The sequence below is a fragment of the Oxyura jamaicensis genome, chromosome Z (assembly GCF_011077185.1).
Source record: "Oxyura jamaicensis isolate SHBP4307 breed ruddy duck chromosome Z, BPBGC_Ojam_1.0, whole genome shotgun sequence".
In the NCBI taxonomy this organism is placed as follows: domain Eukaryota; kingdom Metazoa; phylum Chordata; class Aves; order Anseriformes; family Anatidae; genus Oxyura; species Oxyura jamaicensis.
Window position 1 is genome coordinate 30,474,579 of NC_048926.1, and position 15,484 is coordinate 30,490,062.

The following is a 15,484-nucleotide window of genomic DNA, read 5'->3' on the forward strand; positions in this document are numbered from 1 at the left end:
TTCTTTATTTTCTTCCCTGTTTTGGATAACCAGTCTCTCAGGTTTTATTCATGGTATATAACTTGTCTGACTTCATGGAAACCAGGAAGCTAACTACACCTGAACCCACTAAGAAGCTAACTTGCAAATCCTTTCTGTAAATGCTCTTAGCGTGTGTTTGAAAAAGTAAAGAAAGTGAAACTGCCCAGATTCAATTTATAAAGAATATTTATATATAAGATTGCATTTTCTACCTGGTGAGAAAGTTACTGAAGGCAACACAGTCATATGCTGTAATAGGAGTCACGTACTCTGTAACTTTTTTTAATATCAATTTTATTTGACATTTTGTGATTTTGGTGTGTGGGTAGGTGAATATTGATTGTGAGGAGATGAAATATTTCTGAAGCTCTTGAAAGATGATAAATTAAGCTCGGGGTTGCCTAGGAAATTCTTGGAGAGAACTGAGAATCATAAAACATACAGTAGTGACAATAGAAGATCAGAAACGTTTTATCTCTCTCTCAAGAACATCCTTTCTCTATAGTCTTGATTAGTATATTCTTAATTATATGTCACATTCCTTTCAGAAGTGGTGGGCTAGCTAGCCTCCCTTTGAAAGGAAGATATTTTTCCTTGCCCGGGTGAGCTATGGGGCTTGTTTTGGTAAAGAAGGGAGAGAAATCACAGGGAGTAACATGGAAGAGCATCACATAAGAGAGCTTGGGTGTCACATTTTATGCAAATGGACTGAAAGACTGCAGTAAGGAGAATGTAGAAGACAGTGCTATCTCAAAGTAGACAGAAGGAATAATTAGAGATGTTAGAGATCTGAGGAAACACAGGAGGGCTTCAGTCAAAAAGTAACTGGAAGTAGTTGTTCTAAACATAATGCAAGGGGGAAAATAAATTTACTAAAAGTGTTATTTTTTTTTTTGGAGGCTGTAGCAGTTCAGTATGTTCAGTATGTAGCAGTTCAGTATGTCCAGTATTTTGTCCCTGACTTCGTTTGGAATGAGGTTTGAAAATAAATACAAGGCTCTTGAAAACAAAACTAAATGTTGTAAGAGTACTTCCAGCTTTTCTCCTGCCTGTGCATTATTTTTACTCCCTCAGTCTGGAAAGGATTTGTAAAAAATTTTCAAGGGAGAACAGGAATGGTGGAGTTTAGAGTTAATCAAGATGTAAATACTGATATCATTAAAACAGAACCAATGCAGTCTTGAACATATCAATGTGCTGTAGGCAGTGGTAAACCAGAGAACATCGTAAGAGAAGTAGAACAGTCATTCTAGACTTGATTCCAGAATTGAAAAACTGAAGATTGATTTTGTCTAAAAAGGATCATAATAGGCTGAGGTTCAGGGTGAAGTCTTCAATGCCTGTGGAAGAATCATTCAGCAATTATAAGGAGTGCTGCAATCACACACTACTAGAACATCCCAAGTTGGAAGGGACCCACAAGGATCGTGCAGTCCAGCTCCTGACTCCACACAGGACTACCTAAAAATCAGACCATATGTCTGAGAGTGTTGTCCAAATGCTTCTTGAACTCCAGCACGTTTGGTGCCACAACCACTTACTTCCCTGGGGAGCCTGTCCCAGTGCCTCACCACCCTCTTGATGAAGAACCTTTTCCTAACACCCAGCCTGACCCTCCCCTGTCCCAGCTCCATGCCGTTCCCTCGGGTCCTGTCGCTGTCCCCAGAGAGCAGAGCTCACCACTTACCCCTCTGCTCCCCTCATGAGGAAGCTGTAAGCTGCAATAAGGTTGCCCCTCAATCTCCTCTAGGCTGAACAAACTAAGTGACTTCAGCCTCTCCTATGTCCATATATCTTCCTGGTTAGACACTCCTTCATCCTTGTTGCCCTTGTTTGGACACTGTCCTTTAATGTCCTTAGACTGTGGCACCCAAAACTGCACGCAGTACTGCATCATCAGCCAACTGTTCACACTTTGTAGTAAGAACTTGCCAAGTTGTATGCCAGTCTTTTTTTTTTTTTTTTTTTTTTTTTTTTTTTTTTTTTTTACCAGAAAGGTATTGTCATAGAGAGTAATGAAGGCTTTGCTGAAATTCAAAAATATCGTGTGTACTTGGCTTCAACTAGATGGGTAATCATAGAATCATAGAATGGCTCAGGTTGGAAGGGACCTTAAAGATCATCTTGTTCCAACCCCCCTGCTGCAGGTAGGGATGCCACCCACTAGATCAGGCTGGTCAAAGTCCCATCCAGCCTGGCCTCGAACACCTCCACAGAACTGCAGGGAACTCCATCCACAACTTCTTTGGGGAACCTGTTCTAGTGCCTCACTACTCTTACACTATAGAATTTCCTTCTAATGTCTAGTCTAAATATATCCTCTGTCATTTTAAGACCATATCACAGAATCACAGAATAGTCTAGGTTGGAAGAGACCTCCAAGATCACCAGGTCCAACCTCTGACCTAACACTAACAAGTCCTCCACTAAACCATAACCCTAAGCTCTACATCTAAACGTCTTTTAAAGACCTCCAGGGATGGTGACTCAACCACTTCCCTGGGCCGCCTATTCCAGTGACTAACAACCCGTTCAGTAAAGAAGTTCTTCCTAATATCCAACCTAAACCTCCCCTGGAGCAACTTTAACCCATTCCCCCTCGTCCTGTTACCAGGCACGAGGGAGAATAGACCAACCCCCACCTCACTACAGCCTCCCTTCAGGTACCTGTAGAGTGCACGGGCATTTCCCCTTGTCCTATCATTATCTACCTAATTAAACAGTCCTTCTCCATCTTTTTTATAAGGCCCCTTTCTGCATCGAACTGTCGTAATAAGGCCAGAGCCTTCTCTCCTCCAGGCTGAACATCCCCAAATCTCTCTGTCTTTCTTCATAGGAGAGGTGCCCTAGCCATCTCATCATCTTTGTAGCCCTCCTCCGGACTTGCTCTAACAGGTTCACATCTTTCTTGTTCTGGGGACCCCAAACCTGGATGCAGTACTCCAGGTAGGGGCTCACGAGGGCAGAGTAGAGGAGGAAAACCACTTCCCTGCACCTCTTTTGGTGCAGCACAGGATACAGTTGGCCTGTGTTGGCTGCAATAACTCACTCCTAGCTCATGTTGAGCCTTTTGTCCACCAGAACCCCCAAGTCTCTCTCCACAGGGCTGCTCTCAATGAATTCTTCTCCCATTCTGTACTCCTGTCTGGGATTGCCCCGACCCAGGTGCAGCACCTTGCACTTGGACTTGTTGAACTGCATGTGGTTCACGTGGGCCCACTTCTCAAGCTTGTCCAGGTCCCTTTGAATGCCATCTCTTCTTTCTGTTGTATCGACTGTACCACTCAGCTTGGTGTCATCTGCAGACTTGCTGATGGTACACACAATCCTGTTGTGAAGATACTGAAAAGCACTGGTCCCAAGACAGACCCCTGAGGAACACTGATCATCACAGGTCTACCCCTGGACATAGAACCATTGACCACTACTCACTGGGTGTGGCCATCGAGCCAATTCCTTATCTAGTGGATGGTCCACTAGTCAAATCCATATCTTCCCAATTTAGAGATTTAGATGTTGTGTGGGACCCTGTCAAAGGCCTTACAGAAGTCAAGTAGATCATATTAGTTAGTCTTCCCTTGTTAACTGATGCAGTCACCTCATCATAGAAGGCCACCATAATGCTCAGGCACAACTTACCCTTGGTGAAGCCATGCTGGCTGTCCCAGATCACCTCCTTGTCCTGCATGTGCCTTAATATTGTTTCCAGGATTTGTTCCATAGTCTTGCCACGCACAGAGGTGAGACTCACGGATGTGTAGTTCCTCAGGTCTTCCTTTCTACCCTTTTTAAAAATGGGAGTGATGTCTCCCTTTTGCCAGTCACTGTGGTCTTTGCCTGACTGCCATGGTTTTTTAAATACGATGAAGGGTGGCTTTGTGACTACATCAGCCAATTCCCTCAGGACGCTGGGATGCATGTAATTAGGGCCCGTAGACTTGAAGTTGTTAAATTGCATCAGGAGGTCCTGACCCTGCTCTTCACTTACTGTGGGGGCACTCTGCTCCCCCAGCCTTCACCTGTTCGGGGACATGAGAGATGTGGGAAACTTGACTGGCAGTGAAGAACAAGACAAAGAAGTTGTTAAGTACCTCAGCCTTCTCCAAGTCTGTCATTACCTGTTCTCTGTCTTCATTTGTCTGAGGTGCTACGCTGTCCTTAGTCTTTTGCAGCCAGTGTACCTGTAGAACCCCTTCTTGTTACTCTTTCCATCCCTTGACAAGTCAGTGCTTTGGCTTTCCTGATCCCATCCCAGCATTGGGACAGCATTTCTGTACTCTTCCCATGGCATGTGGCCCTGTTTTCACTGTCTGTGCATTTCCTTCTTCTGCCTAAGTTTGACCCGCAGGTCCTTACTCAAACATGCTGGTTTCATACCTTCCCTGCTTGATTTCTTACATATGGGAATAGGGAGCTCATGCTCTCCAAGGAAAATATCCTTAAAGAGTTGACAGCTCTCATCCTGTGTCCCTAAGGACTGTGTCCCATGGGATCTCATCCACTAATTCTTTGAACAGCTGGAAGTTGTCTCTTCAGGGTTCTGACTTAGCTCTTAGCCAGGCCTATATTCTTCAAGATCACAAACTCAACCAGGGTGTTTTCACTGCAGCCCAAGCTTCCTCCAATTTTAACCTCTTTAATTAGCTCTTCATTTCTTTTGTCATAAAAGGAAATTAAGTTAGTTAAACAGGACTCTCCTCTCATGAACCCTTGTTGGCTGTGATCAATGACTGTGTTGTCTTTCAAGTCTTTTTCAGTAACTCCCAAAATAATCTCTTTAATTTTCCAGGCATTGAAGTGAGACTGACAGGCTTGCAATTACCAGGGTCTTCTTCCTTATGCTTCTTGAAACAGGAACAATGTTTGCCAGCTTCCAGTTGTAGAATCACAGAAACATAGAATGGCTTGGGTTGGAAGGGACCTTAAAGATCATTTAGTTCCAATCCCCTTGCCATAGGCAGGGATGTCATCCACCAGATCAGGTTTCCCAGGGCTGCATCCAGCCCTGGGCAACCCTTGAACATCTCCAGGTATGGGGTATCCACTACAGTCAACTGGGACCACTGCAGATTCCCAAGAATGTTGAAAAATAACAGGTCTCATGACGACATCAGCCAGCTTTTTGATTACCCTAGGATGAATCTCATTGGGCCCCACAGACTTACGGACATTCAACTGGAGCAGCAAACCTTGCACAAGTTTGGATTTTGCTAGGAGTTTATCGTTTCAACAGTCAGGGGATGAAAAGATTTCAGATTCAAAGTGCATAATAGATATAGAATAGGTAAGTTATACACCTTCTCAATAAATTTTATATTCCTCTTTGTTACCTGGAGTGATCAAGCCCTGAATTCACTGTGAGGGCATAAGAATAATGAAAATATTTAAAATAATGGCAATGTAAGCTCCTAAAAGGAAATGGTGCCAAAGAACAAATCTGGGGGAAAAAAAATTAGCAAAAATGAAGCCACATTTGAGACCATTCTGTAAGGAAAATATAAATAGATAAGAATGGAACTAGAGGCAGAGATGTTACATCTGTTTACTTTACAGATCTGGAAAATTGCAAGTAATAGAAGAAATATGATTGGACTTTTTTTTTTTTTTTTTAATCTAAGAGTTTAGTAAAGCCTTTAAATTAAAAGAAAAGGGAAAAAAATAATTCAGAAAACTAAAAAAGTGATCCTTGCATTTTATATTCCATCTCCTACTTGTGTTTGGCTATTTCTTCATTGCTATTCTTTTTCAGCTGTATTATCCACAATACAGAACTGCTGCTGAATATTGACTTGGTGACAGCTTTTTTTTTTTCAGACATTTTGAATTTTCTTCTATGTGGATTATTGGCAAATGTTTATTGAATTGACATGAGTTCTTCTGAGAAACTATATAAAATGGAATAAAATACGCATTTAGGATATATTAATTACTTTTTTTAAACGTTGAGCTTGCTTGTATACAGATTCCAATTTTTCAATGCTGATAGAAATGCTATAAACTAGCAACTTATGACAATTTATCATAGGAGGAGACTCATAAAGCTTCCTTTTTTTTTTTCTTTTTTTTTTTTTTTTTCTTAAAGTGGATGGAGGCAGTCATGGGATGAAAAAATGTGATGATTCAGCTTAATGTCCTTCACTGAATATTTCTGTTGTTGGAATTTTCTGCTTCTGCAATAAACATGTATTCTTAAATACACCATTAGAAACAGACTGCATGCTTTAGACCTTTTTTGTTATCTGAGAGTTCTATCTGATGACTTTTCAATATTCTTTGCCATTTTGCAGTCCACATTCACATAATTTTCTTCTGTTCTAATGGCAAATGTGTGTCTTCCCATTGATTGAAGATCACTGCCTACTTGAATGAACAGAACCACAGATCTCATCGTTAATCAGAGCACGTACATAAGGACATAATTCAGGGGGAAAAAAAAAAAAAAAAGAAAAAAGCTTTAAATTTCCTGTCAGCAATGCTTTCCACAATGAAAAAATGCTTCCATCCTCATAATCTGTATCTTTTGCAGATGGTAGGGTCACTAGATTGCCTGTAAAGATACCTTAAGGTTTCCAAACAGCTTAAATATGTGATTAAGCTGAAATTCTGGTATTGACTCAGTCATTAATAATTATGCTATTGATTTCTTTGGGGCAAGGCTTTACATTTGGTCTTCTTTCCCAGGATTCCTTTATCCACGTCTTTCTCAACAGCAAATGACTATTCTTAGATTATGCCTATTGGGTAAACTCTTTCTCTTTAAGCATCAGTATGATTTTTATTCTCCAACTTCTCTAGTCTTTCATAGTCAATTTTATGAAATAGTATTATGCAGACACACAGCTCATAAATAAACTTCTATAACATCTAGAACAGGTCACTAGTATTATAAAACATTTTTTTTTCTTGCAATGGACTACAGCATGCACTGTACCTGTCAGTCCAACTATATCATAGATCTGATTGTTCCCTATTATTTACTGATTGTAACTTATTTTTTTTCTTCTGGAAAACAAATTACATATTACACAAAAAACTGAGAGGTGCTGTTGGTGTGGAAAGAGTGATATGTCTGCTTCTGCATGGTTAGATACAACGTATTTCAGCTGGGAGGACCTTAAGGCACAGTACATGGCCAGATTGGTGGTGGTGTAGAGGTCGGAGGAATTAAAGAGTGGAGACAGAGACTTTAATGTTATGGATGAGTATGGATACAAATTCTAAATAGAAGAGCTACTGAAATACTTCCTAATGCTTTCCGTTGAACAGACAGCTTGTGACCTAGGTGTCAAAGCGCTTTTTTTGTGTGTTTGTCATGATGCATAATTCTTTTAGATTTTGTATTCATTCTCAGATTTTCTTAGCATTGTTTGATTCATTGTTAATGAACATGACATATTCAATATTGTCTCCATTCCAAAAAGCCAATATAACCAATTGTTTGCTTTCATGGAACCACAGACTAGTTGAGGTTGTAAGGGACCTCTGGAGGACATCTGATCCAACCCCTCTGCTCAAGCAGGAACACTTGGAACAGGTTTCCCAGGACCCTGTCCAGGTGGCTTTTGAGCCCTTCAAGGAGGAAGACTCCACCACCTTTCTGGGCAACCTTCTGCAGTGTTCCACCACCCTCACAATAAAGAAATGTTTCCTGATGTTCAGAGAGAACTTGTATTCCAGTTTGTGCCAATTGCCTCTTGTTCTGATTATTTCTTTAAGAACTGCCTGAAACAACCTTAATGGAAGAGGAAGTTCAAGAGACAGAGACATGGGCTAGGCCTCTGATCTCCCTTTGGCAGACGAGAGTACCTAATTTCAGTGCTGAAAAAGAATACAATGCAGCTTGTGCAAAAAAGGAACCCCACTGTGCCATTTGCACTCTTCTCATGCCATACTATAAGGTAAGCAAGATCCTTAGACTTCTGTCTCTGAGTAGCATGTGAAATATCTGCCCAGCTACAGCATTTCCAGAAAATAAATAGCAAATTAGAAATCAGATAAACTTATGCATTTGGTTTGTATGAAAAGTAAATTAACTCAGTATCATTAAAATTAGTACTGATACTCTATCCACCTGCATTCATCCTTGGTTGCAGAAAGTATATACCTTCTGTTTGGTGCTTACGTAGAGAAAAGTTACACTTTCGAAGGTGGTGAATCCACATAGGTTTGCATCTTTTAGCCACTTCCTTATATGTCAAATGTTTTTCATCAGAGCCTTTTCCTCATCTCCTTTCAGCAGCGTTTAAAAAAAATAACTTTTCACTTTACGTCTTAGGAATAGTATTCCCATAGAAACATTCTAGTGCAATGTACTGTTCAATATTGGCATATAGAATTTGGGTCAAACAGCATCTAAAAATACTGATATAGTTCCGTAATACTAATTCTGAAACTATTAAATAGGAAGCCCAACTGCATGGGAACTGGGAAAAAAGACTTTATTTGCACTGGACCCAGTTAAAAGGCTTAAAGGGAGTCAGTTGTACAGTATCATTGAATGTGGTTGCAGTAACACTAATTTGCAGATTGAGTGCCCTTGTAGATTTCACAGTTACTTGAATAATCAAGGAACTACAGAATGATTGTGATAGATACCCAGAAGCAGTTCATTTTTTTATAAAGCGTCAATGGGGAGCTGGGAGGGGAGAAGTCATTTTACCATCATCAAAAGGAGCAGTAAGACAGACTCTCATTTTTTTTTTAAAAAAAAAAAAAAACAAAACTTAAATATAGATTTTGTTTGTCTTCCAGCCAGACAATCATGCAGAAGAAGGTTCCACTTACAGGGAAACAAACTCAGAAGAAATATTGATGAATGAAAGTGAAAAGTCTAAACCTCTTATTCCAGAGATGTGTTTTATTTATAGTGAAGAAAACACAGAAAACTATCCATCAAATGCCTTTATTGAAGAAGATGGGACAAGTCTTCTGATTTCATGTGCAAAGTGTTGTGTTCAAGTTCATGCAAGTAAATAAACTAATTGTTCAGTTAGCAGTAGTGTAATTTCAAATTTTGTTTTATTGATAAATAATAATGAGATTTCTTTATGTCTAAGTACGTACTGAAAATACATTTCCATAATTAATGCTTGAGAACTCTGGCTACATTTTTTTTAACCTGTGTTATATGTTCTATTATTTGTTAATGGTTACTTCTAAAGTAAAGTCAAGTCGTTACATGTAAGGACTTTAAATAAAATCCTTACTTCCAAGTAAAATCCTTACATGGAAGTGTGGCATAATTGCATGGAATGCATGTCAGTACATTGATTCAAATTGTACCATGTTACTGCAGGAAGAGTTGATGACTTGCTATTGAACTCACAGAAAGTAATAAATATTCTGTGTATTTATATTTTTTTAAAGTTTGGGGAAGTGCATGTGTATACACACACCTGTATGGAAAATGTGTTTGTGTATACACATACATATGGAATTTGTGTGTATTTACATATACGGAATAGCAGTAAGCCTAGCATTAAGAAGGTCTCCTTGGTCACAGGGTCATGGTTTATGTTGACTAGTGTTTGTACACAGTTGAATTGTATGACATCATAGATAGAAAGGCAGAATATATTACTCAAATCAAGTCTCTTATTCTAGGTTGCTACGGTGTTCCTTCTCATGAAATCCATAATGAATGGTTGTGTTCTCGATGCAGAAAAGAAGCCTGGACAGCCGTAAGTTTTATATTTTGGTTGGTTATCTAAAACATTACAGATCAAAAAAAGAAAAGGAAAACAAAACAAAAAAAAATATATGCAAAAACACATGGATTATTCCATATAGAATGTGGCTTTTGCATGTTTTTTACTTAACGCACTTTTGCTGAGAAAAAATTACTTGCAAAATATTAGATTTCAATGTAAAATGTAACTGTGTTGAGAGGGACAAACTCGGAGAAGGTCTACACACAGGAAAAAGGGCTTGGATAACAGAATATAGATGTAAAACCTTGTTCAATGAAATAACTGAAAATTTAAATGCACATGAGAGAGAGAAAATGAGATTTCCTCAAAATATTTTAGACTTTTGGTTATGTATGTGTGGGCAGCTGGAGAATAGAGAAAGGGAAAGAGAATAATAAATTACATTCAAGAATGAAATTGTTCTTTTACAGCATTTGGCTTTACTATGCTGTATAGTCAGAAAAAGGTTTCACTTCTGAAGCCACTAAATGACTATTGTTTGATATTAAAAGCAGTATGCAACAGTTTTATATAGTCAGGAATAAATAGAAAAGGAGTTAATAGTTAATAAAATCTCTCTCTAAATATACATTCATTTAAAAAACAACCCGTTTAAATTCTTACGTTTCACCAACATTCATCTCTCAGCTGCACTGGTAAGTCAAATAATAGTTTTTTTCTTTAAAACAACATAAGGAAATGTGGTAATCAGTTTTGATGTCAGCACAGCTTTTCTTCATTCAATTATTGAATTAAAAGCAGATATTTCAAGTGCCTTAAAATGTAATTCCTTAAGTGACATGATAAAATTTTGTGATATTTTGAAGAAGATATGAGGATTCAAACTACTGGAAAATGTCCTATCACTTTGTCAAACATAATTTCTTGCAATTATGAAATGCATCTTTAAAAAATACAGTGATAGCATAAACAAAGTGGAAGTAGCAATAAATGTAAAACGTTTGAATTTCTATGCTCTCAACTTTTTAAGGTTCGTTTGTACATGCTAAGGAAACAACAAGGTTAAGGAAACAAAAAAGGAACTCATGCTTTTACTGCAGATATTACCCAGCTGGGAAAAAAAACAAAACAAAAATAGTGACTTAGGATTGCTCATTACAAAAAATATAGTCCATTAATAATGTTTAGTCCTGTTTTCTCAGTGAATAGCTATTAAAATATTTATTGAATCAATTTCTATCTCTGTAATGTGTTTTCATCTTAGAAGTCAAGGCTTTCTTACTAGGTAAAATCCAATTTTCATCTTGCATAGGTAACCAGAAAACTTTGTTATAGCTTTCTTATCAGACAATTGTGAATTTCAGGATCTCAGGAACTGCTTTTCTAACTATCGTTCTAGTCAGGGGAAGGTCAAGGGGAAAAGAAAAAAGTCTTTCCTAGCAAATGAAAGGTTGTTAACTTGATATCTAATTATCAGATAAGCAGAGTTACGCAGCCCCACTCCTCTATCAGAAAGTTTTGTTAATTTCCTTTTGGGGAGAACAGGCCTGTGATAAATAATGGAATTTTAAGGAGAACATTAATTTTCATGAGGTCTCTAGTATGATAGCAATAGGATAACTGTTTTTGTTAAAAACTGAAAAATTTAGAACATTAGCTTGGAACCTGATGCTAATTGCCATAGAACAGTAACATTTGTAGGGAAGTTTGAAGAAATCCTTGTCTGTTTGTCAAGTGCGTGTTCATCAAAAGTCACTGAAAAAATGTAAAACAAAATTCAGTCCTGTAATTTGTTAATGCTTGTTGTAGATAGGATTCTAAAATTGTTCTGGTACTTTAAAGTTATTTTGCAAATCTTCTTGAAGTGAAGAGGACATTCACAACACAGGACATAGCACAACAGTGTGTGGTATATATGAACAAATATAGATAATTACTGACCTGATTATTTAATTTAATAGAATCATAGAACAGTTTAGGTTGGAAGGGACCTTTAAAGATCATCTAGCCAACTCCCTTGTCATGGGCAGGGATGGGACTGAAAGCCCTGTCCAGCCTGGCTTCGAACACTTCCAGGGATGGGGCATCTACAACTTATCCGGGCAACCTACTTCACCAACTTCATAGTAAACTTAATCTTTCTTATATCTGATCTAAATCTACCCTCTTGTCCTATCACTAACCTTTTAGAGTAGATTTAGGTTACATATTAGGAAGAAATTTTTCAGTATGAGGGTGCTGAGGTACTGGAACAAGTTGCCCAGAGAAGCTGTGGATGCCCCATCCCTGGAGGTGTTTAAAGCCATGTTGGATGGGGCTTTGAGTAGCCTGGTCTAGTCAGTGCTGTTCCTGCCCTTGGCAGTGAGGTTGGAATTAGGCGATGATAGAATTATAGAGTGGTTTGGGTTGGAAGGGACCTTAAAGATCATGTAGTTCCAATCCCTATCTAAATTTATCCTCTTTTAGTTTAAAGCCTTAACCCTTTTCCTATCACTACGCTCTCTGATGAAAAATCCTTCTCCAGTTTTCCTGGAGGCTCCTTTAGGTACTGGAAGAATGCTGTGAGGTGTCCCTGGAGCCTTCTCTTCTCCAGGCTGAACAACCACAGCTCTCTCAGTCTGTCTTCACAGGAAGGTTGCTTCAGCCATCTGGTCATCTTCATGGCCCTCTTCTGGATCCACTCCAACAGGTCTTCTTCTTTCTCGTGTTCTGTGCCCCAGAGCTGAATGCACTACTCCAGGTGGAGTCTCACAAGAACAGAGTAGCAGGGGAAAATATATCAGTTATTTTATGTTTTCTGTCTGGTCTCTATGCATCGTGCTTTTAATGTTCCTTCCCATCTCTTCTTAGCTCTCTGTCTAATACCACACTGTATTCATTATGGTGTGACAAAGGAGGAATTGTATAATGTGATAGAAAAAGAAAAAAACTGGGGAGATTAAAGGTTGACCAGACTGGGATTTTTCTTTTGCCAACTTTTAGAGGAAAAAACTCCACCCAAGACAGTGTTCATTTGTCAAAACTGAAGCACTTTCAGTACTATACCATTACTCATTAACATCTTACCTGTAAAGAATTATGCATGTTTTACTGGAGAGGCTTCATTTTATTCCATTATGACACATATAACACTGAAAAAGAGGAAGATCCATTTTTTGTGGAAAGCATTTTTTGGCCAATTATTTGAGGAGATGAGATGAGGTAGTGGAAAATTTACTCAAAACCATGCAGAAAATAGCCAAATAGAACCTGTATGCAATGTGATTTTAATATTGGATTTTTGAAAAGAAAACACGCTGGAAATTGTAGAAAAGATAGAATATCTGAAATTTCTTGCCTGAGGTAACAAGAAAGTGATAGGAGTAGAAAGGAGCAACATTTTCACTGTGTAGACTAGATAGTATATATACTTACTAGGACAACGTATTTAACGTAAGCTTAATCTATTATATTTAACTGAATGCTGTGATTTTTTTATGTGTACTGATAACTGTACAGCCAAATTGTTAGTGCTGACAACTTGATTTTTATTTAGCTCTAATTTGGTGACCTAAGTGAAATGAACTGGTACCTTGAGAGATCTCTTCATTAAGATATGTTTGTGGAATAAAATTTGCATTTTTAATGTCTAAAGTAATTCAGCTGGGGAGTTTTGTTCAAGATTGAATAGATGTATAGTGAAAAAATTGCCTTCCCATTCTTAGATCTGACCTTCAAAGTAGCAGAAGAAGCAAGTTAGCTGTGTACTATTTAGATACTAAACTAATATTGCTTGCTTATATATATATATATATATTATTTTTGTGTGTAGTGGTTTTTTTTTTTTTTTTTTTTTTTCTGGGGTTATAAATCTAGTATCCCTCCCTAAACACTAAATTTACTTAAAAGTTGTTCTACTTAATTAGCTGTCTTGTATTTCTTTTTACATATTGTTCCCATGTCAATATGAACTGTTCACTGTCATCTAAAAGAAGTAGAAATGCTAAACAGTAGACATGAAATCTGTTGCTCAAGTTAAGTAGGAAAAATCCAACATTTCAGCAATACTAATAAGGCTATTATTTACTCATATGTCAGTGATACCTGATTCAGTTTTTCTTTTTCAATAGTAGTGTCTTTCAAAACTGTTGAGATGCTGAAGAAATCTCAGAACTATTTGTGATTATCTCTGAGAATTTACAAAGCTTCAATAAGGTGCCAACAGCCTGGAGAATTTAATATAATCTTTTATAAAGGCAGGAAGTGGGGCCTGGAGTCAGGAATTGTAACATTCAACCTGACTTGAATTCCAAGAAAAATACTGAACAAACGATCAATCTATCAATTATTTCTAAACACCTAGACAATAACAGAGTACAAAGTCATATGTATTTAAAGAAAAAACACCTGATATTTTTTGCCATGACAGCTCCTGTAAATAATGAACAAACAAAAGATTTGATGCATCCAAACTTTCAGATTTGGATAATGCTTTAAATTTTGATATTCAAGCCACATAAGAGAGATGGTCTAGATCAGTTGCTGCCAAACATATAGGAATATGGATCTGTTTTCAGCCCTCAGTATCTCAAGCCACCAGCCATCATTCTCATCAGACTCTTAAGACACTGAAAGGGTTATAAAATTCTGTACAACATTTGCTGATTACTCTTCATGTCCTTTTGGAACATACTTGGAAATCTAGAGTGGTCTATTTTAAATAATATAAGATGATCACATGGGGGATGGAGAAATCTCATGTGAAACTGCCAAGGTGTTAAATTTGTAGGATATGTCAAAGACTTTTTCATAACTGTCTATTACTTGTCAGGTAGTATGCAAAATATTTTTTATTAATTTATTTCAATATTTCAGTGAAACGGAAGGCTCAGTAAAGAAGTATTCCTGATGAATTTTCTGCAGGAAGGACCAAAGACCCAGGGCATTTCATAAGCTGAGCTTTACTATTTTGGGTTAAAATTAGTATTTTGGATTTGAACCTACTATTTTGTATGGAAGTAATAATGTTACAATATTGAAGAAATAGTATAAAATACATTATTTTACAGAATTCAGTGGAGATAGGTACAGTACCTGTAGGTGGTAGGACACTGGAACAGGTTCCCAAGGTAAGTTTCTATGGCACCAAGCCAGGTGGAGTTGAAGAAGCATTTGGACAACTCTCTCAGACATATGGTTTAATTTTTAGATGAGCCTGTGTGGAGCCAGAAGTTGGACTCCTTGTGGGTCCCTTCCAATTTGGGATACTCCATGATTCTATACTTAAAAGAGTTATCAGCTGTGCTTATACAAGATGAGAGTGTCTGGCTAGGCAATAGCTCCTTCTGCCATCTGGAGTTTTGACCACTCTGGTGACAACACTAATGAAAGTTACGAGGTCTATAAATCATGAAACATCAGACCAGGATGTTTAAGTTTATATTGGGATTGAAGCCTGGAAAAGATACGGAATAATCTTTTTGTCAATGTCTTTTGTCAATCTAGATGTCATGGATATCTAAAAAAAATAAAAAATAAAAAAATATTTCAATCATTCCTCATAGACATCAATCATTTGTTAAGGGAGGACTGAAAAAAATTAAGCTTCTTCAGTGTAGCCAGGAGAAAATAGAAAGGAAATAAGTAGTAGCGTCATATATACATTTGTATATATACATCAAAGGTGAACATAATCAATTGCCATTCCTTCATTTCAGGGACAAGGTAAATTGTAGCAGCTTTAAACTGTATCAACAGAAGCTTATGTTAATACCATGACATCCTGCAATTTTTTCTTTCTAAAAATAGTGAAATAATGGAACACAATGTAGAGA

At 37.7% G+C, this 15,484-nt stretch overlaps 1 protein-coding gene across 4 annotated transcripts in view; it reads left to right on the forward strand.

Annotated features, from left to right (window-relative positions):
- The window catches only part of KDM4C (lysine demethylase 4C), a 284,404-nt gene that overhangs the window by 177,825 nt on the left and 91,095 nt on the right, over nucleotides 1–15,484 (forward strand). For 3 of the 4 annotated variants that reach the window (XM_035309601.1, XM_035309604.1, XM_035309603.1), the window contains 3 exons: nucleotides 7,738–7,919; nucleotides 8,773–8,989; nucleotides 9,625–9,701. In XM_035309601.1, coding sequence (XP_035165492.1) covers nucleotides 7,738–7,919; nucleotides 8,773–8,989; nucleotides 9,625–9,701 — 476 coding nt within the window. The remainder of the gene's footprint in view (nucleotides 1–7,737; nucleotides 7,920–8,772; nucleotides 8,990–9,624; nucleotides 9,702–15,484) is intronic. The other variant, XM_035309602.1, reaches the window with a different exon arrangement.